At 40.3% G+C, this 23,513-nt stretch overlaps 1 protein-coding gene across 2 annotated transcripts in view; it reads right to left on the reverse strand.

The window, feature by feature from the left end:
• Positions 1 to 23,397, reverse strand: part of paqr6 (progestin and adipoQ receptor family member VI) — a 29,400-nt gene extending 6,003 nt beyond the window's left edge. The window contains exons 1-6 of one of the 2 annotated variants that reach the window (XM_005923689.3): positions 22,163 to 23,397; positions 7,918 to 8,183; positions 5,475 to 5,602; positions 4,798 to 5,003; positions 1,666 to 1,792; positions 313 to 409 (exon numbers count right to left, since the gene is read on the reverse strand). In XM_005923689.3, the coding sequence (XP_005923751.1) occupies positions 313 to 409; positions 1,666 to 1,792; positions 4,798 to 5,003; positions 5,475 to 5,602; positions 7,918 to 8,183; positions 22,163 to 22,223 (885 nt within the window). In that variant the 5' untranslated portion in view covers positions 22,224 to 23,397. Of the gene's footprint in view, positions 1 to 312; positions 410 to 1,665; positions 1,793 to 4,797; positions 5,004 to 5,474; positions 5,603 to 7,917; positions 8,184 to 16,170; positions 16,424 to 22,162 lie in introns of those variants that run through there. The other variant, XM_005923690.3, reaches the window with a different exon arrangement.
• Positions 23,398 to 23,513: the final 116 nt, after the last annotated feature.

Raw genomic sequence — 23,513 nt, forward strand, 5'->3', positions numbered from 1 at the left:
CCCCCCTCTCTTTTTTCACTGGTGCCAGGCCTTAAAATGAAACAGGAGGAAAGCACAGACCAGCAGAGCGAACAGGACCAGCCTTTCATATCGATCATTAATTAATAAAAGGAATCATCACCTTTGTGTATGTGCTATGGTATAACCGAGTACGAGTTGAGCTGATGAGTAAAAGAAGACTATATATATTTGTTGATTTTATAAAACATCTGAACACAGAAATGCTGTAGAAAGTCAGAAACAGTGAAAGTCTGAGCTGAGAGAGTGTGAGCACCATCACTTCACTTTTCGGTCTCCTTTAACGTGACTTACCCTGTAAACCAGAGGGACGGTGTCAAAAATAAATGGGACGACAAATGCTATGGTCCGAAGGGCTTTACTTCTCTTTGGGAACTGCAACTCCAGGAACCTGCGGAGGCCAGCAGAGGGCAGCGATCATTTCACTTTGTCATCTCCTCGCCTTTCAAAGTAGCGCGTCTCAGCCCAACCTGTCGAGAAGCTAATGTAAGCCCTACAGCTATGCAAGAGTAAGTCCCTCTGATCATATTCCTCCTTGGCTTTGGTGCACCCTGCGTTCACGACACTGAAAGAATACAGAAATCAAATACTGTTGCAGATTAGGATCAGGCCGTTTACATTTGACTTAAAAGACACCAAAGCGCTGAGGATGCAAAATGGGGGAGGGTCACTTGCTCAGTGTGACCCTTCTGAAGTTTGTCCTGATAAAGTTCAGGAGTTTTGGACACGGTTCACTAAAATATTTGTAGTATTTAACCAATGCAAACTCCATTCAGACGCAGTATTTGTCAGTATGAGACGAAGACAACCTAAGTAAACTAAACTATTCTCATTATAGACTCTTCTCATAAGATGAAAGGCCAAGAGGGAGCTCTCCCTTCAAGCACGTACTGTTGAGCTGGCAGGAGTACCAGCCTTAAAAGTCCTATAAACTATTCTGAATTCTAAATATTTGGCTTTTGCAGGTGGTTCCTTAGCTGGGCCGCAGGCATGGACGACTTCTATTTTGCTTTGTTACTGTACACAGGATAGATCGCTGAATTTCCTGAAATACCTCTTTCTTTAAACATACCAGTACACTACACATGAAAAACAAAAACGGAGTTAAGGCAAACTGTTGGTGCAAGGAAGGTGTAGAGGGCAAGTCTACGCTTGAAGCCACTGTGGTGTTCGCCATAGTCACAGTCCAATAACTCCAGCTGTACTTATCTTGTCCATTTAACAACTTTATTGGATTCCATCGTTTGTATTTGTTGTTCAACAGTACTTGGTATCCAACGTCATTTTACATAAAATCACACAAACTGTTTGCGCCTTCCGACCAACAACACCTGACGCTAAGTACATGTGTCTACCTTAAATACAGTCCCATAAACACACCATGCTGTAAAAACACTAAAAGTGACCCTCAGCAGCACACATAAGGTAACACCACCTCCTGGCTGCTACAGGAGGAGCAAACAATTATTTGGAAATCTATTGTTCCACAGAAGTGAGCTACATTCAGTCAAACTCTGACATCCAAGTTTTTAAACTCACAAGGCTTATTGACCTTGATTTGTGCACGACTGTAAGATGCAGGATGCTCAAAGTTGAATTTTCTAAGCAAGCCTGAGGACAGAGAGGATGTAAACATCAGCTTCTTACCTGGAATAGCAGGACAGGCTGGTACAGAACACCGTGTTTCCGATGGCAATGGGAACAAAATGCTGATGAAGCCAAGTGTTTACCCAACACTCTGGCATGACGTAGTATCCGTAGCTTATGGCACATCCTGATTTAAAACAGGAAATTAAAAATATTTATTACATCAACTGACCCGAGAGAAGCCTGAACAACTAACAGCTGATAAATAAACATATTTCATTCTGACTGCAGGACAATAATGGCAGACAAAGAATTTCAGCTACAGAAACTAAGACAGAGAAACTTTTATTTTAAAAATGTTGTTATTAATCCTCAAGATACCTGCAACATTTCCCCCCAAAATTAAAGAATAGATTCAAAGCACACACAAAAATTGAAAGCTGCAACTTTATGCTACAGTGTCTTAAAAAAAAAAAAAAACCCCAAAAAGAAAATTAGCATTTTACAAATAGTTTTTTATTAATGAATATTACACTAGTGACTTCTACTTCAAATACTTTAAAAAAGATCAAAGCAGAAAGAGAAGCATGTCAGAGATCTTTGAAACTAAATGAGGTTGTTAACTAAAATCAAAGACTCTTATATGAAGCAGAAAAACAGAAAAACAGTGCATAATATACGTGGGACTTGTAACCCAAATAAGTAGCTCTGATGTTTCTCTCTGGAGAAACGCCACAATCAAAGCTCTGCCTGCGACCACCGAGTGTGCGCTGTGTTCTTTTTGTCCTGCAGTGACACCGCCTGCTGATCTTATTCCTGAGATGGACTTTTGAGCATTTTAAACTGGGTAAATCTTGGCCCTAAGAAGCTTTGTGGTAGATTACTAGTGAGCCAGCCATGGGCCAACCCCCCCCCAAAAAATAACAGGACTTCTAAGAGGGCCTCAGTTAATGTTTAACTGCTGGTTTGGGATTCTATATATGGTACAGAGATCATATATATAGACAGATAATCTGAAATGCATGTGCAGTATATCAATCAATATCAAGTTGTCTTCTTGTACAGTGTATCTTGAAAAATAGATGTTTTTTTTCATAAATTATTTTTTTAAGTTAATTTGAATATACTATATATTTATTAAAAATAAGGTGAAATATTTGATGCTTTTGAGTTTTAATTTTTATGTAAATGGATCGTTTCTCATTATCTTAGATTCACAGAAAATTTCTGAAGACCAATGAAAATGTTAAACTTCTGAAAATGACGTTCATTTATACTCTCAAACGCCTGATACATTTACAACTAATGCATGAAGAACACAATATTATATTTTTTTGATCTGCTCTAGTATGTGCTCACCCTCAAATATGCAGGCAGGTGGTGGGGAAAGAGTTTGCAAATGAACAGCTGCGCAACAAGCAAACCTTCCTTAAAAAACAGGAATGTTCAGTTCCCTCTTTGTGGAAGTTCCTTGTAAAAGCAGGTGCATGCGGGAGGGAAATACTATTCATAGGAGAGCTGGTTATGAAATCAAGCAAATACTGGAGCCATAAAACCCGATCCATCTTTCATGACAGTGGCAGAAAGGAGAGTAACATTGTTTCCGTGTGCTTTGAGTGCGAGGCATGTCTGATTTCCATATAATCGCAAAGGCTAACACAAGCAAAAATGCTTTGAATATTACTGTGGAACGGAACTTACCATGCAAACAGTTCAGAGGAGAAAGAAAGCAACGTTTCATCTCTTAGTATAGGACGCATGCACTATTATGGATAGACCTTAATAACGGAGCAGTCATCCTTAATGAGATGCATGATGGTTGATCAGCCTGTTAAATGTGTTTCATAAAACAGAACCACCTCAAACTGTTTGACTTTACTGTGGTTTGGAGTGTTTCAAGCACCTCGGCCTTTACCCGTTAAATCTAAATTATTCTGTGTGTTATATTTTAAACTATTTTCTTAAGGTGGAATCTACAACCATTTATTTATTTACCAGGAGATGGAGAGACTGAGGAGACGGTCTATAAACAAACCTCTTTCCTTCACGTAGTTCAAAGATGGAAAAGATAAAGAGATGAAATTCTGAGCATTACGTTGTTTCCTCCGTTGATATTTGGTTACCTAGTAACGCTATCACGCGCTAAAGAAACAAAATACACCCCCAGACATTAAACACCGCTGTGGTGTCAGGACTTTTGCATTCAACCCCCCCCCGTGCACAAAGATTTACTACCTACAACCAGCCTGGATAGAGCTCACCTCCAAATCCTCATCCTGCTGCTTCTTCTCTGCTCAGAAAGAAGACTTTGTCTCGGGTGGCATGACCCATGAAGTAACGTAGCTTTAGCTTACCGTAACTCAGACAACTCAAACTGAGACAGGATGACACAAAACCATGTGACACATTAATCTAAAGTGAAATCTCATGATATTTCTTGCTGCGTGTAGCTGCTCCCTAAGCTGAAAAAGAACTCATGAAGACCATAGCTCGCTATAGCAAGTATCTGGTATCAATTCTAGGTGACTTCCTTGATGAGTTATTACAGTCACAAGATTTTCAGAAAACTTGACCTCTGACCAAACTTCTTCTGTTCACAAAGGTGAGTGTCCACACTGACCACCCGCCTCCCACCCAAGCAGGATGATGACAATACCCCATCAACTTTTCACAGCTGAGGGGTAAAAAGGATGCGACAGCTCAGAACGTCTCCCAGAAACAAACAAACAAAAAAATCGGGACAAAATAATCTTCTTATAATCCACAACTACTTCAAAGTTAACATTTTCATTCTGCTTTTTACTTATATATACACATTTTTGTTGTCTTCTCTAGTGTTGTTTTTTACCTTGGCCATCTGTTTTTATCTAACAAAGGCAGACGGGGAGGTAACAGAGCTGAACTGATGTCTGTATAAGAAGCAAAGCCAATATCACAGAGTGATGACACTGTAGTGTTAGACTTCACATCCCTGATTCTGCAGTGCTGGCGTGCTTCTTAAAAATGACACACCGTGTCCCCTTGGGACTGTTCAGGGAAACAATCAAAATAGAGTGTCATAAAGAGTGATCTCAGAGGAGTGTGAAAAGAGCTACCGACTCCTCTTTATGATTTCAAGATCGTCCTGTTTCTTGGAAATGTACAATAACATCAAAAATGCTTTTAGGCCTCCACCACCGGGGGTTTCTTTACCTAAGCTGTAGAGGCTGAGAGCTCCGTAGTCAAAGAAGTAGCAGATGTGGCGGGACTCTGCGGACATGGTGCTGAAGGTGTGTGCACAACTGGACGTGAAGGGGTAAACGCAGATGAGCATCATGTACACCAGCAGCGGCCAGGTGTAGCTGTCAGTCAGGAAGTTCAGGGTAGAGCAGAGAACGCAGAAACGCCACAGAAAGTACCTACAAAAATTAATTAACAAATTAAAAATGTATATATATACAAAAATGTGACCCCATACAGGTACATGTAACTGATGCTACCATGTAATATGTTGGCACATGCATCTGTTTCCAGGTTGTAGATTTACTACAGAGAAGTACTCTGTGACTGTGTTTCTTAATTAGCAATGTCACTGCTTCTCTCTGACATCCCGTGAGCTTCAAAGCTCTCTGACTTTACGTGTATTGTGATTGAGACTTAGTGAATTTTCCAGATGTAGCCTCCACATTTCCCCACCTGTCTGTTTTTCCCACCAGCACTATGAGAATTTTCAAGATTAAATCTCTGACTTTCAGTGATCCTTAGAAACTCTGTCGTGTTTACACAGCTGGAACGCTGACAAATGTTCACTTTACCTCTTGCTTTGATCATGAATATAACTAGACTTGTTCAAGTCTGGTGTGAATGAAAGGACACCAAACAAAACTCACCATGTTGGGAGGAAGTGGGTCCAGATGTTGATCGTCTCGTTGTTCATTTGGAAGCTGCTGAGGATACAGTCCAGTGCTGAGCTCCTTGGGTGACGGTATCCAGAGATAATGCCGTCCTCCCTGAACACCTGCGGAGCAAGCAGACAATCCAGGTGACAGGTGTGAAATTCAGCCAATCCTCGAAAAGGAAAAGCTGATCATCAAACTTCATCAGTAAGCAGAGAGTTTGCAGAACCACTGTATCATGTAGTTACACTACAGTCCTAATGATGCTGGGTTTCTGAGGCCAATATCAGTATTTAAATTAAATAAATGTTCATTTTCACTTTCCTCTAAACATAAAACCTTATTAGATCCTTTTGATAGTCATCATTAAAATGCTGATATTTTTATATTTTCATCGATCTGTTGTGGAAGAAACGTTCAAAAAAAAAAAAAAGATCATTTCCACAAAAGCCAAGTTTGCACCAAAAACTACAGAAAAAAGTTAAAAATATGTAGCAGAACTTTACTAGTGGTAATTATTTTTTTATCTAGCCCCTTAAAGTGTCTGTATATAGTTCCACCACTGTTTTCACTACAGTATGTAGTGAAAACTTGTTTCTTTATGGTAAAACATCCATGACCGGATCCATCTGGATGTTGCAAGAGGAAAAGATGTTAAGACAAACAAAGATGACAACTATGTAAATATTTAGCAGGAGGGCTCCAATATCACTGCCAGTTCACACAGATTACAGTACAGCACAGACTACAGTGAGTTGAAGGGAAAGTTCAGGTCGATGGTAACACGTTAGATGTTATGATTGGGTTTTTGAGATCTACTTTATTCATCACACCAGGCTCCCAGCGAACTTTATATTAAAGGCTGTCGGTTTTTACAGGTATTACCGGACTGTACACAACTCAAAAAATAAAGTAGAACAATATAACTAGAGTATGTGTTGCTGATCCCAGCAACAGTTTTTAATGTTTTTATATGTGAAAAAAAAACTTTTTAAACTCCAATAACAGAAAACCAAGGGCCTAATTTTAGTCTACACACTGAACTCATGGCTGGAAACCATGCTGCAGAACTGCTGCATGCAAACTATTTGTCACTTATGAGATAAGGTCACTACAGAAGGGAGGACGGCAGCCAAAGCAGATGCTTGAACTGCAGGGCTCTGGCTCCTGCTGACAGGCTCACAGCCACAATCAGCTACCAAACTTTTTTCTGCTGAAGTGTGAAGATTAACCCTCATATGGCAGAACCATTGTGTGCAAATACACTATGGCTCAGTCTCTGAGACATGGATTAAGCCTAATCTTAAACTAAACTTCTTTCAGTTGAGATTTCTTTACTTTATGTCTATGACTGGGCTTAATGCACGTCTGTGAAACTGGCTGTATGTCTGCAAGGCTGCAAGGTGCAGTGGGTCAGGGTTCGGAGGTAATCACATGATGAAATCCTGATCGTGGAAGCAAATAAAAGCCTTGAAGTAAAAATACAAACACGGAGGTATAAAAATAATATTATGCAATTTATCATTAAGGTTAAGTGAGACAAAATCCTAAATGTCTGTGGATTTACCACACAGTTTAGACTCTGTGTAGCACACTGTGGTCCTTTTTTAAATGTGTGGTGAAAATATTGCAATTAGGAGCTTTCAAAAGTTTTAAAACTAGTTACAACTAACTAAAACAAACCAATCGGATTATTTGATCAAATTAATAAATTTTCTCCCCCTCCTTTCAGAAAAAAACAACTTTATTTAAAGCATATTACTCTCTGCTGTGCCTGTGCATTGATTAAATGATGCAACCTGATGAAACAATAATTATCATACTACAAGAACAGCAAAAAAATAAGAAAAAAAAAAACAGGTTGCAAACTCATCTGTAGCGCAGCATAGGCTCATTTACATGGAACAAACTGAAAGCATAAAAATATCTCTTGGCATCGCTATTGTTTGAGGCTCGAGTCATTCGTCAGGCCGGGTCATATCCTGACAGACAAACCTGAGCGTTTCCTGGTGTTACATAAGACAGTAAGAAAAAATAAACATGCATTACATAAACAGAAGAACGGATGCTTGGCTTTATAGACACGACTATTGACAAAATCATTTCTCTGAAGACTTCTACAAATAACTGATGTCTATAGTAATAATAATAATGATAATAATAATAATAATAATAATAATAATAATAATAATAATAATAATAATAAAGCACTGCAGCTTCTCTGCAATTAACCTTCTGAAATGCTGTGTAATGCCACAAATGCTTTAAACTTGAGTGGAGGGCTGATTATTCGTCTCATATGTATTTACATTCACCTCTTAGTCCTTAAGAGTTTAAGAATACCTTCATCTAAGGAATAGAACCAACCCACCACCTTTTCCCATCAGTTATACGGTCCTAACAGACTGGACCTGGGTACACCAGGTTACTTTCTTACCTTGGGGACTTGGTGGATGTCAAAGAGCTGAGGAAGTTTGAAGCTAAGCATGTCTGCGGGAAGCCTGATGGCACCCCTCCCTCTTTGACAAACTTCCCTGAGCCTGGCTCGCCCCCCACGGCAGAGGACGAGCCACACGGGGTAGTCAAACACCGGTATTCTTGCCGCTAGGTCTGTTCTGTTCGGGTCCCATTTCAAGCAGCGCGCCCAGCCCTGGCTCCACCCAATGCCACTACTGGCCCCAATCCCACGCCACACAGGAAACACTGCAGGGACACAAAGACATGCACACAATCAGACACCAAGATAAGACCAAAACCTTGACTTCCTCACACTGGCTCCCCATAAAAAACAAGAATATTTTTTATGATTATCCATACAATTTTGGTTACTATCAGTCAACAGTGATGTTTGGTGATACACCTGTGCATTATTAAGTGTCAGAGACTTTATTGTTAAAATATTTATACATGACTTATGAAGTGATGATCAGATTTGCTGGTTGCTTGGTGTTACTCTGATTGCATGCAAAACCTGTAATTTAAAACCAATTAAATGCACAGTATTAACTGATAAAAGACATAGCTTTCACCCCCAAATAAATAAAATCAAATCATGCACTTCTTGCAGCATCATCAATGCATCATCAAGATTTTTTATTTTTATTTTCAGAAAATTAATTCCAGTAAAAGGTTGAAGACAGAAAGTGGCTAACAGCTATTGTGAATTGTAATTTAGGGCACTGAAGGAAATGATGATGTGCTCATCATTAAATCTGACCACCTGCTTTGTTTTGGTCATCACTTTGATCCACTGAAATCCACTCGCACAAATGCACCACACCGGATAACTGGTTCATCTGATGGCCCCCACCGTTAAAGTTTATATGACAGAGTCCTCGAGTGTGACATCTCTGTGGACTGGAGCAGACGCTGAGAACAATCGCGTATTGTCGTCGCTCTTGAGACCTACCCAGACACTGATTTAAAGAATGCCCAGCATTGTCACGCTGCAGAGGCCTGTGACCAAATGCAAAAATGTAATAAGAACATGTTTGTGTGAGCCACAGCCTTGCTGACCACTGCCCACTGGCTCACAATAGGAGTGTGAGCATTGCAACTGGATCATGTGGCAGTGGAAGAGGGCAGCCTAGTCTGAATTAGACTGATTTTCTTTAACAATTTGTGGACAGATAGCAGCATTATTTACCTTTGGAAGTAATGGCAGCAAGATAGGAAGGCCAGGACGGTCAGCTGGAGCCTACCGATGCTCATGACTGCATTGTATCTAACAACATCTAACCATTTCCTTCTCCAAAAATGTATCTTTTGCCTTGTTTTTACCCGTGTCTGGTAATATGTATTGCACTAACACCTTCTGAAAGTTGAAGTAATGCACCTGAAAGAAGAACACGTTTAACTGCCAAACACAGGAGTGATAAAACCTGTGTAGCCTGGTGAGGTTTGATGCTACGGTTCAAACAGGTTAAACGTGCACAGCAAAGACTATTGTGACTGAAACAGAAGTTCTGACAAACGGTAAAGCTAGCACCTTACAAGTCTATCCCACTATGCATATACTCTAAGAATACTAAAATATCTCCCAGCAAATATGAAATAGTATTAGGCTAAATCTTGAATTAGTTTAGGGCATTTCTGGCCTCAGTTACCGTACTCCAAATTTTTTAAGTAGTTTGGAGAACATGAAAAAGAGTTCAAGGTGTCCAAATTCCCCAGATCTCAGTCCAGTTGAGCATCATCCCCTCTGGCAGGGTGAGAGCAACAAGAAGGGGCCGCTGCTTACTGCACCCCAGCTGCAGGCCTCGGCCTATTAACAGTGACAAAGTGCGCTTTGTGGAGGCTAAAGCCTTGAGAGTACAGGGACCAAAGGATGACTGTTACACGCTGCACTGGATGGAAATGAGGCATCTCACAAACACACCCACACACACATACAACAGAGTCCCACCATTGCTCAAGTGCTCGGTGCACTAGCATGCAAGCACGCTGGCACAAATCCTGCATTCACTATGGCTGGAAAGCATAGCTGCACACAAACAACTTATAATACCACAAAGCTTGAGTTAATAATAAAAGCTACACACCTAGAAAAAAAGCTCATTTAGATTCAGATCATTGGCAGTGTGCCACCAATCATTTAGTGTGAGATGAAGGTGCGTTTTTGTTGGAAGGTGTGTGAATGCTGCGAATGTTAATTCTTTGTACTCAGCCTCGGGGACCAAAACAAGTGAAAGATATATGTTTTTATATTGAATTCTAGACAGATCAGTCAATGTTTAAATGTGAAATGAAATATGAAGAGTCCCAGCCTTCTTCTTGGGACTCTCATGTTAAAGTTTAACAAAGTTAAAAAGCATATTTACAGCTTGGTACACAAAACAGTTTTGGCCTCTGTGGATAATTTCCTCCTTCCCAACAAATTTATGGGTTGGGAATTTTTCACACTGATTATACGTTCTGCATCCATAAGTCCACTACGGTCCGATTGATGCAAATTTCATCATAGAGTGAGAGTCCAAAGGTCCGTGCTGTTGTTCGCATGGATGGCGATTTTTTTGTGAGTGTATGGACTCGTCTGCAGAGACTTTGCACTACAACACATCAGCGGCACTTATGCAGAGGGAAGAAGACTTCAGAGAAATAGAACAAGAATAGAACAACAGAACTTGGCCGTCACATCTCCAGGTGTCTGTGTCTTTATCCACAGCAGAGTATAAGGCTTCCAGCCTGCATTTGTGCCTTTTGGAAGCATTTCTCATGGAGTTATGTGACAGGATATCTACCGTAAATTATCCTGCTCCATGGTAAAGACCTTAAAAGAAGATTGTGCTTTAGTTTAAAGTACTCGAGTTTCACTCTCCTGTTCATCTGTTACTTGGGGCTGGGCGGTACGGTGGTGCGATGGTTAGCACCAGCTAGAAGGTCCTGGGTTTGAATCCAGACTGCGTCTGTCTGTCTCTCGCCTTTGCCTGCTATGTCTGCTAAATTATTCCAAGCAATACTACAAGCTGATCGAATATTGAAAACTGACAAAAGGTCTTGTGTCTCCAAGACCTGAGCTCTTTACTATTACTAGTTTAGAATAAAAGTGAACTAAACATTTGCCAGGTAAATGCTTTTAATGTGAAGTTCCAGCAGAAAGAAATATTTGAACAGAAATCCACTTTTTTCTCTGGAATGTCGCCAAAGACATCAGGTCCACAATAATGCAAATGTACAAATACTGCAATACTTTTGTCAGTGGGACACAGGCTCAGTCACCTCCATGTTAGACACTGACTTAATGCATTTAAAAGAACATTTCTGAGATAACCATTTTAGGAAACGGAAAGCTTGAATGGGTTCCCAGTTCACATTCAGTGCAGGCTCAAAGAAAAGCATCAAACATCAAACACAAGAGGCAACATCCACCTGTAGCCTGAAGCTCAGGACCAGAGCCAAATCAGCACAACATGCTGAGCATTCAATAAACAAACAGCGCCTGAAAAAGCTGATAAGTAGTCAAATGAGGGAGTGCCACCTTTTTCTTTTTTTCTACACAGCTTTGGATTAGAGGATGTAACCAAACAAGTGGAAAAGTAATCTAGTAATGAATGTGCCAAAGACACTACAGCTCCATGACAGGCTCAAAACTCGAGCCTCATCTTCACCCCACCCTTCTTCCTGAGGCCGTGCTCCCTTGACAGATTAACTGAGCCATTCGGGAAGCCCTCTGCAAGGATGTGTTCAGATGGTAAAAACGCACACAGAAATTTGTTTGTTGGACACGCACATTGAGCCTCATTAACACAGACGGGAACAAAAAAAGGTTTAAATCCTGTGAAAATATCAGTAAGAATATCTCCCAAACTGTCACCCTGTCCACTACACGCGAGGTGTTTACATGTGCTTGTCTGTGAGCGCTAAAGGCACCCACACTTTCTTTCCAGAATTGTGAATTGTGATAAACCTCACTCAGGCATTTTCATTGGCCTGAGGTGTCAGACTGCACATTTCCCACAAAGTTATGCACTTGCACTCTACGCTGCATGTGTGACAGTGTTTGTCAGCATCTTCAGGCTCTGCTCAAACACGTCCAGGACAGAAGACGACAACCCAACAGAACACATGCAGTAAACATTTCAGAGGGCTTGCCGTCGGTTATTGCACCATCAACCATTCCCATTTATATTAACAATTACATATTTTATGAGTAATGCAGTCTGCTGTGATGATTTTCATCCTCCAAGCATCCACCCAAGAGGACAGGCCCGCACAGGCTACAACCGCCTGTTTGCGTTCGACCCATGAGAAAATTAACAATGAGCGGGGAACCAGTTTTTCAAGTTGGGAAAACTCAACTGTTCCTCAGCACATGCAAAGTCTGATTGTGTCACATTAACTAAATATTTAACCTAAAATAATTTTATAGATCTATGAGACAATGTTGTCATTATGAAGTTGACTGAACTCATTGAGAATTGTGCTGTGCCAGAACGATCATGTTGTTGGGATAGCGGTAAAGCCACATCGGGTTAGGCCGACACATACAGCGTAGGAGGAGCGCCTGTGCTAATATTTGAGCTGCTGCAGCCGCAGACACCAGCATGTTAGGAGTGCGAAAGACACAAAAGACAAAATGACAGCAGGAAGTGTAAATAAAAACTGGAGTGACAGTGTCACCAAACACGATGCTCTGACTCACACAGCCCGAGGATCAAAAGTTGAGGTGTTGAAAAGAAGGGTCAGAGGAATTCAGCAGTGTGGGGATATTTTGGCTGTTTGAAGCCTGGCAAAGAAGCTGAGCAGCCCGCACTGCACACTGCATCGAAGTTTCCACAAAGGCAGGATATACTGTGGCAAGACACGATGCCAGTAAAGCAGAGTCGAAAATGTCGACTTTAAGTGGCTCATTAAAGTAATTGACCCTCATTATCAACTCCACAGACGGCACTTTCCTAGCTATACATGGAGTGGAGAGAGACAGCTGAACAGCTGGGTCACGCTTCACTACCATATCTGATTGTTGGTCAAGTCACATCTGATCCATATGAGGCTGACTGCCCACTTGAATTAAGACAGCTTGAATCTGCGCAAAATAAACGATATAGTGCAAAGACGGCTTTTTTATTTAGAACTGATTTTGTATTAATAATTTGGAAGAGACCAAAGAATTCAGTTGAGCATTTTCTTGTGTTCTTTTGTAACACTTGAAACATTTAACTGGTCATAAGAGCACACTGACACTTTTATGTCAGAGTGCTCTTATTTAGTGCCGCATCTGTACCTATGACATTTATTATAAATACATCATTTTGTACAGTATATTTAACATGTTCAATTCATAAAGTTTTTGTTTCCATATCATTCTCTCACCCACTCAGATAAAAGCTATTGTTAAGCCAACTTTTCTTCTCACTGGCGGACCTTCAAAATTAAAGTTCGAATACCAGGTGGGCGGGGCTTCTGTGCTTACAGCCACAGCAGTATGCCAGAGATGATCATACTGGGGAGCAGAAACCAGAATGTCAATGACACAATAGCTCATTCAGCTCACAATCCATCTCTATTCACAGGCTTTCTGCCTGCAAACTGGCAAATATGACCTTGACTGCAATTTCGTGAACACCCATTAATGATGTCTGGGTGCATGTTTCTCTAAAAATCTGGCCAATACTCTGGGAACAATTCTTCTCTATTGTGGACGGACACCTCGCCATGGCATAAACTGCCTCAAACGGACGATTTAGAGCAAACTAAAGCCTCAGCTTTGGTTTGTAGAGGAGCTAAATGTTTTCAGCTTTGGTTCATATAGAACCCACGATTTGAAAATAATATATTAGAAAAGCATTCACCCCAGAAAACACAATAAAATATTATTTTGGAATATGTGACATTTCTTAAAGCCTAAGCTAACTTATTCAGTTTATTTGTCAGAGGTATTCTGTTCAGAGGAAGTCGTCTCTCCACTCTGTCAGGGTTTTTGGCTTTCTATCGGATTAAAAGAAACAACCTGAAGATGTTATCTTGGACATCTTTCACCACTTTCATAGAACAATGAATGACCACAAGTAAAACTAAGTACCCACACACTAAATGTGGATGCTTTTATAGCACCAAACACTACCAAGCTGTGTCCCATGAGTGTCAGTGATAAGTATGGATGCTGACAAGACTGTACTCTTATTTAGTGCCATTATTGATTCTCCTTACAAGTAGTCTTCTAAGATAATATAAAATATAAAATTTATACAGGTGGGGAGATGCTCTACTGCAATAATTCTGACATCATTCTTTGCAAAAGAAATTGTCCAAAAAACAAAAAACATAAAAGGAAGTGATAATGTCTCAGGAATGTGACTAAAACAAAACTGGAACTGGCTTTTGATTCCGAGCATCCAGCATATAATGATGTAATGCTGAAGACACGATGGAGGAAAGAAAAAATGCACTAATTCCTGGAAGCTTGACTATAGTCTGTACTGCACATTAGGTGGAAAAGTGAGCTCAAATATGTGGCTTCAATCATGCTTGATGCCTGAAAGCTTCATGCTCACCTGCAAGACGACTGGAGAACATTAATGTCCCCATCAGCATCCAAGGCAGAGGGCGTCTGCTCTGTGACTCAAGCTTATGACTGAGATTTAAATGCTTTTTAGATAGAAGATAAGCAGGCTTCTTGTTAATAATCCAAAAATACTTTAAGTGGAAAAAAACAAGAAACTGAAACATAAAAACAAATGATTGTGTTTATCGGTTACATATGAACTACGCAACCCTGACTCAGTATTTGAGGTTACTTTGAAACATAATGAGATAACCCTGCAGACAGAACGTCCACTCACTCGATCATGTGATATGTTTTGTAACTTCCCTCTGGTTGAAGTCACGCTGCAATGCTTCTCCTAGGTGTTCCTACTTCATCACGCCTTTTCTGGTAACAGATTACATGCAACATAAGGACTGCACACTGTTATGAAACATGTTGATTTGACTTCCTGTGCCAGATCAAAACATTAAATCACTATCAGTTCTTTCATTTCTATTGCATTATTGATTCAAGTGGACCATTGAACTACCCAGTTCTGAATACTTGGCACAATCTAACAGAAGAGTCAGCCAGGGAATGCAGTATCAAATGGAAACCAGCTGACATGATACAAAAGAAAACAGGACCGGCTTGACTCCAAACTGAGATAAGGCAGCAACTGCCAAAAACAATGAATATGTCCAAACTAAACAACTAACCTGGGAAAAAGCCTGCAAATACCTGCTCGGGTGTCAGACTTCTCCTTTTGTGCAACAAACACATCTTTTGCTGCACAAAAACTATTGTTAAATCCAAAAGACAGCAGAATTCCTCTAATATTTCTGACCAATTCATTTTTGTTTAAAAACACAAAACACAGTTACTCTTCGCATAGTCGTATTTGGAGGACATACAGTGTCGAAATAAAAAAATTACTTAATAAAAATGCTAATAAAGGCTCCAAGATAAAGTAAAAAAGCAACAATCATTTTGTCAAAGACACTTTTATGTTTTGATCTTCCACTGTAGGGAAGACTAGCAATGCCAAAACCAAAACTAAATAACTTGTTTGTTTTTAAAGGTAGGCAACAATTTATATTTTCTGATCAAATTTATTTATTCATTTGATTAATCTGGTTTTCTTTTATTAAAACACAGAAGGCCACAACTCCTAACATTCGTGAAGCTTAAACTTAAACCTTTATTTAATTATTTTTCTATTATGTTATTATTCTTTTTTTCCTTTTTTTTTTAAGTTGTTTTTGGCGAGAAACACAAGTTCTTTGAATCGTCGTGGGGGAAAAAAGTTTCGCTCTTCTGGCAAGTTCTTACAACGTGGAAAAATCCATGCTGGAAAAACACTGCAGGAGTATTCGCCTGAACACATCTCCAGGGAAACGGTTCGGGAAAACATGTTGGTCACATGCAGCTAATTCTCATAATAACGGTCTCCGTTCTTCAACAACGTGTGTTCTCTGTTTTCTCCTCTTTTTCTTCCCAATTTCCTAAACGCGACATTCCAAGAATTCCTACCCTAACACAAGCTGGAGGAAAAAGAAAAACGGTCTAGATGCTGGACTTCCAGCTGCAGACAAACAACAGTCTCTGCTGTAAAGAGTCTCAGCTGCAAAACTTCAACCTTTCAGCGACGGACAGCGAGACCAAAAACAGAGAATGAAATCTTAGTGTGTGTGTAACACAAATATTCTAAATGCGCAGACGTACCGCGACCCTCGGGCATGGGGAGGGATTCCTCTCCTTCAATCCGCGTAAAAACGCTGAAGTCTTCCTGTGGGCGACAACCAGGGCTGGGTGTCTTCACTTTCCCGTACCTCGGCTTCACTGTGCAAGGTCTCCACACAGCCTCCTTTTCTCTTCTCCCACGCGAGCCAGTAGGAAGCGCCGCTTCGTGCTCACGTGGATCGCAGGAGTAACAACAACACGAGCCATGTGTGTCCACCCTGTGAGCGCGCGCTACTGCTGAATGGACAGTGACAATGGTTTGGTGTAAACCGCGCCCAAAATGGCAAATTTGGTAGTTTCCCTACTGCACATATTTGTATATGTACACATAGGGAGGCATATATACTCATATTTACCCAGAGAGGTAGGAGCAAAAATTTCCATATTAAATGTATTTATATTGCTACATACATGGGGACTGAAACGTCAAAAAATAAATACAGATAACGAACTCTCTGGGTATTCCAGCTTCCTCCCACAGTCCAAAGACATGCAGTTAGTGGGGTTAGGTTATCTTGTTAGTGTAAATTGCCCACAGGTGTGAATGTGAGTGTGAATGGTTGTCTGTCTCTGTGACAGAACAGCAACCTGTCCAGGGTGAACCCTGCCTCTCACCCCTGGCAGCTGGGACAGGCTCCAGATTCTTAGTCTTTTAATGACATTTTGTACTGCAGACGATGAGATAATCAGTCCTTACAATTTTACACAGAGGGACATCAGTCTGAAATTGTTCCACAATTTGAAGATTCTGCCCATCTTTACTACTCTGTCCTTCGAAGATGCTCTTTTTATACACGCAGTCATGTTACCGACCTACTCCCATTTAATGAGGAGAAAAATGTTCCTCAGCCTGCTTGTTTTTACTTCTCTTCATTTTTCAGCCTTTAGTTGCCACCCCCCTGAAATTGTAAATACTTTGAAAATTTACCATTTTAGCAAACATTTGATATGTTTTATAAATGGAACTGTGAAAAAAAATGTGTTTATGACATTTGCAAAATATTACATTACATTTTTATTTACATTTTACAAAGGACTACAACAGTTTTGGAATTCAGGCTTGAAATATGAAGGACTGAATATGACAAAACTAGAAATTTACAAATTCATTCTATTATTCAATTATTTATTTACGTGCATGGTTGGTTTTGTATAAGGTATGGCATAGAGGTCATAAAAGTAAAAGAATGTAAAACTCATAATCTAGCACATTTATGGACTTTACTTTTCTGCATTCCTCCTAATGACCAGCAGAGGATGAGGCCTCTGTTTGCAAAATAAACAAACAAACAAATAGATAAATAACTGTTGGCTTTTATTTATGAGCTCAATAAAAACTTTACTGATAATTTTATGTCCTCATTCACTTCTCTTAGTATTATTTGATACAACATGATCTACAGTAAAAAGAGACTGAATACCCTTTAGGGCATGGCTTTCAATGAAAACCAGTCAAGTCAAGTAGAAACTAATGGAGGCAGGACGCTAAAGAGGAAATAGTAACCGTGGGAAAGAGTAAAGTCCTGTGAATCAGTAACGTGGGTCTAGTGGTGGAAAGAAACAGTACATTTATTCAACCACTGACTTATAAGTGCAGTTTTGGGGTTTTTTGTTAAGTAAGTAGTACTTTTTAAGCATTTGTTGATGTTTATGATTGTGCAGTATTTTAACATGAAAGTTAATAAGTGATTATATTTGTGGATATATACTATGAAACACAACCAGCAGCACGGTGGTGCTATACTTAGCACAGTTGGCGCAGGGCGAGGGTTTGAGTGTTTCTGTGGGGAGCTTGCATGTCCTCTGCACGGCTTTTCTCTCAAACTTTGTGTCCAAAATATAGTGCTTTGTGAGGGCTTATCATATTAAGTAAGACTAATATTATCTAAATTTTGGCCATTTCCATAAATGCTTAAAAAAACAACTTCCACTTCATTAAAACTCGTGTAAGCTTATATTAAGCTCAGTATGTGCTGCGTTATGAAGCCACAGAAGTGGCTGTTGCCTCAGGCACAAACAATAATTACTGACATACCTGGTATTAACTCTCCCTCCTTTATGTTGGAGATGTTTTTGGCTCCAGGGCTGCCCAAACCTTTAGACCTAACAGCAGTGTAACACTATGACTCAGCTCTTAAGGAGATGTACAATTTGGATCAAGTGCAAGACCAGTCAGTAGCCCAGTGCTCCACCACTACGGTCCAGACTGAAACTTCTACACCTAACTACCCTCCAAAGATAGCATGGTAAGTATAGAACAAAACACAAGAAGAAAGGGGTCAAAGATGAAAAGCTGGTCATCTAAAACCTGCAAACAGATATATTAATAAATGATTATTACAACTGTAAAATTTCTTAGGGATGTTATTAAAAAATGCAAATCATTTTAAAACTACTTCATATAAGTAACTGCGATACTGACCTAATTACTGAGTAATAATTGGTCTATAACTTTCCTTCTAAGCTCTCATTTCATGAAACACTAAAACTGAATTGATAAGAACTTTGATGATAACGGGTAGTAAATATCAATTAGCTATGGGTGTCTTGCTGTTAACAGTAAAATATGGAATTGTAGTGAAATGTTTGCAGCCTAAATAAAGCTTGTTAAAACATACATGATCTCTCTCTGCTCAGATCTCTGTTGCCCTTGTGGCTTATTCACTACCCTTATAGATATGACTTGCAGGATTAGCCCCATGTTTACTGTTCAGGTTAGTATTCAGTGAGTTTCCACAAGAAGACTGCAGAAACATGTGACAGATTTTGGCAACACTGTAGCTGCCAATTTGCTTTTTTTTCCTTTTGTTAAAAAACCCTTTATCGTGAAATTAAGCATCACATTACCTCGGTAAATGAAATAACAAAAAGCATCTGATCATGACTCACTTTTGACCAAAAGCTACTTTGGTTTGGTTTGTTTCTGCAGACCTGTAATATATTTGAGGTTTTAACCTCGCGGTCCTCACTGACTTTGAGACTTCCTCAAACACCACCATGACAAAACTTCTTTGGTTTTTTCCAACATGTCTAAACGGCCATGAGATGGACTGTTACATAATGTGGTACACGCATTCATGCCGCTCAGAGGAGTGATCCTGACGACTTCCACTGATCTGCTGCTTTTGTCTTTCAGTAAAAAAAAAGAAAATTAAAAATGACTGAAAAGTTACGTCAGCAGCCCCTTCCACCCAGAATGTGGCCTTCCTTCTTTTAGAACAACATTTAAAATATACATAGACAAAATAAAGAAATAGCCCTAAAACATGTTATGTTTCCATAACATGTCATATCTTTTTGAGAAGCACAGATTTAGCTACCTTCTTCAGTGCTGCTGTACTCGAGCTGTGTTTGAATTACAGCTCCTGGGTCGTTGCTGCCCATTTAAATAGTGCTGACCTGTTAACTGGACTGCACCATGTTTCTCTGGCAGTGGGGGCAGTGGTGATATTTTGTAGTGCAGTTTTGCTGTTGAATTTTAGTTTTCTTTAAGAGGGTTTAGTTATTATTTTATCCTTTGTTTGCTTTGTTGATCTTCGGCAGCTTAAACTGACAGGGTTTTTGTAGTTTGTTTCAATACTCATGTCTTAGTTTATCCTCCCTGTGTGTCTTACATTAGGTTGTGTTGCTGGATTCTTTCACTTGATGCTTGAGGTCGATTTTGGCCTCAAATTATTATCAAATGGTGTCATATTAATTTTATATCAGTAAAATTTAAAACATTTTTCAAAATCTCCTGTACATGAAAAAGTCTACTTGGTCAGAGGGAATTATGCTGCACGTTAACAGATGACAACCACCAGAATCAGGAGGAATCATCCTCTGGAGAGGATGCGCTCACTGACAGCATCGTCAAGCCATGATTGTCTCATGACAGAGGTAAACACAGTGATGTCTGTGATACTGGTCAAATACTGGAAGTCACTCCGTAATGCCTCAGCAAAACCAATCGCACCTCTAGCAGCACGGTGACACTTCCTCAGGATTACAGTTACTCAAGTTGCCTGCGACTTGCTGTCACTTCTACTTTGCACATGATTATTTACGTCAGCCTTCTCATGAACCTGCAGGGAGACTCTTTTGTCTAAGCTTTGACCAGATAGGACATCCTGTTTTATTCAGCGCCAGACAAACATTCAGTTTCACTGCCATCGTACGTCCTGTTTGAGTTCATCCAAACTCAGAACTGTGTGACTTTAAAAACAAAGGACATTTTAGTTTCACGCATGCCTTCCTGACAGCACCGCTTCATTTCACTGCACTATTCAAAGCAGCTGTTTGAAAGATTAGGAAGCATTGAGACATTTCTTTGCTGCATCATTACTGGCTAAAAATTTTAAATTCCAAGTTGGAAACTGGGCTCAGTACTACATATGAATGACATACTTGCCAAAATATGTCATTGATATTTTAAGGCTGCTGAAAAAAACACTGCCTTTGCTGTAACGTTTTGTCAAAATATATCCAACAAATGAAAAACACCCACATCAAATCCATCTGTAAAGCACATTACCATGCATTCTTAAAATAGCCTTGCATATTCACCAGAAAGAAAGAAAGAAAGAAAAAAACCTGAAGGGTTGGCCCCGCCCCCTTTAATGCAACATTAGTTATAAAACTCTCCAGCACATGTGCAGTGACCCCCAGCTGCACATGTTCCTCCTCCCTGAATGAGATCATCAAGTTTGTCTCTTTGGTATTGTCTCAAGTTCAAGTTTGAACGTTTTAGGACTCAAACATTAGCATTAAATAATTCATTAAAAATGAAAAACATATTAAGAATATTTAGTTTAGTTTGACTTTGTCAGTAATCATTCAAATGATATCAAACACATCACTAATGAGTTGCTGATACTTGAATTCAATGAAAAAATGACACAAGTGCTCCATTCAAGATAAGAGGATTATCAGCCAAACGCATAAAAAGTAACGGAAAAAGTGCTGATAAGCACAAAAACCGGACAGTTTACTTTCATGAATATGTTAATGATGTGTTGCATCTTTGCTTAAAGGTTTACGATCATGTTTTACATGTAAAATGTGAAATAATTTTAACTCGGGTGTAGTGATAGCTTCTTTTTTCACTGCCTGAAATTACAAATACTAAAAGTAAAAGTACCTTAAAACCACATTTGAGTGCATATGAGAAACGCATCGTGTTACTGTGCAAACTGTTAATCAGAAGCAGCTTTACAGACTCTCCTGTTATTATTGTAAGTACATAAAAAACGCTAAGCAGGAGCACGCAGGCGCGAACGCGCGTAAACAAAGCCTGATGCAGGATGCGCAGCGCAAACACGTGTATGGCCTGAACATTGCGACACAGCACATTTGTACGGTTCCTCCCTGCAAATTCCTATAAGGAGTTGCGACTTACGAGGAAAACCCTCCAGTTTCACTTTACGGGAGGAAAGGGAGTGGGTGCACAGATCATTACACAGTTCCTAGAAAGAGATGCACCGAGTGGGGCGGGAGTCCCTGCTATGAGGAGAGATCGTCGCCGAGCTTATGAGCAGCACTCTGGTCTAACCCTCCAGCTTCGTGTGTCCGCCCTTGGGTGATTCCGGTGAAAACAAGAGAAGAAACATTTTCGGGGGAGGAAAGAAAAACTTCCATTTCCATCAAAATGCCCCATTCGGTTTCGTTCCTGTTGTATCAAACACGACCCCTCCTCTACTTGTCTCCCTTTCCCTCTGCACATTCCTGCACTAACAAAATAAAAAAAAACACTGCCGGATCCCCTAGTGTTGGAATCCCACCCCTCGGGATGGATGTGGGGAAGAAAAGAAACCTTGTTTTTCACGATCGGGAGACAACAGAGGACACGAGCTCCGGAAACACCGACAGAGAGGGAAACATTTACAATGACAGTATGAAACAATGAGGCATACTTCTAAACTAGAAACAAACAAACAAATGCACGAAAGCGGCGATAGGCGCACATGTAGATTTCAAGCACAGAGAAGTTACTTACGCATAAACTCCAAGCAGGCGAGACATTTCCCCAAAGCGAGCACAGACCCCTGCATGGACATTTCTCACACAGATTACAGATGCTTTTAACTAAGGGGGGTAAATCTAACAAGTTTTGCGTATGTTTAAACCGTTCATCCTGTCCCTGCAGCCCGGTCCTTCCACTCCAAAGTCCCTGCAGCTTCACAGCTTCATGAGCTCTCAGAAAGAGGATTGATTCGGGTCAGCGAAGTTTCCCAACCCCCTTACCCAGCAAAATAAATGGGCCAACACCGATGCCAGCCGCCTGCTGCTGGGGTGGCACTGGCTCTGCTGCCAGGGGATTGGTTATTCTGTGTGCTCGGTCAGTGGTGGGCACTGGGCCTGGGACAGAGAAGAACACAAGAGATGGAAGAAAGAAGAGAACGAATGGCACATGGAGACCTAGTTTGAGAGAGGCCTTGGATAGATTTGCAGAGTTGAGAAGGTTTGGGTCACTCAGGTTCGCTGCAGGGATTTTAGATCTGGAATTTGAGTCTTTGTGTTAAAGTCAGACTCCTACTCAAGTGCAAAAGCTTTAGCATCAAAATATTCTCAAAGTACCTAAAGATCTTAACTATTGATTCACTGTATATCACACATTTATGTTGCAGCTGGAGTTTTATCTACACTGCTCAACAAATCAGGGGAACATCACAGCATAATACAAAGTCAGTTACACTTCATGGATAGCAGTGATTCCACATCACCTGCTTTGGTGCAAATCAAAGTGTCAACAACAGCAAAACTTGCATACCAGCTTCAGGTTTGAACCTGCCCCAGACATCACGAGCAACGGGTGAATCTGAAAAAAGGAGGACACCACACCTCGTAGGGTAGCCACTCTGAAGCCATACTTTAAATCATTCTGCTTTATAATTAAATTTTTTTCAAAACAGGTGCTGGTGGATGATTGTGTAGCTTTAGCAAAATATAAGTATTGTACCCTTCACAACTGCTGATATTACAGTTACTTTCCAGGCATGTAAAATCCTGAGTTTCACAAACCTGTATGCTGGGTTTTTGCTTCCAAGAAGCCTTTAAATTCGTGGAACTGGTATCCCAAACTAAAACCAGAGTCCTGGATTGTATTTCATGTCTCACAAGTATGTGAAAACAGCTCCACTCCCAAACAACCCCAGTGCAGCCCTGTGCTGTTTTTTATCTAAAAGGCTGTTTAAGAAACCTCCCTTCCCAGCTGCAGGGGACAGAGCTGTCTTCACAGGTTTCGTGTCCCGAGGTTTCTGCTTATCGCCTATTTGATTTATCACTCTAGTGATCTGGTGAAAACAAAAGGTGACATAGGGTCACAGGGGACTGATAAGAAGAAAGAG

The sequence above is a fragment of the Haplochromis burtoni genome, unplaced genomic scaffold (assembly GCF_018398535.1).
Source record: "Haplochromis burtoni strain Fernald_Lab_line unplaced genomic scaffold, NCSU_Asbu1 Contig_64, whole genome shotgun sequence".
NCBI classification, from domain to species: domain Eukaryota; kingdom Metazoa; phylum Chordata; class Actinopteri; order Cichliformes; family Cichlidae; genus Haplochromis; species Haplochromis burtoni.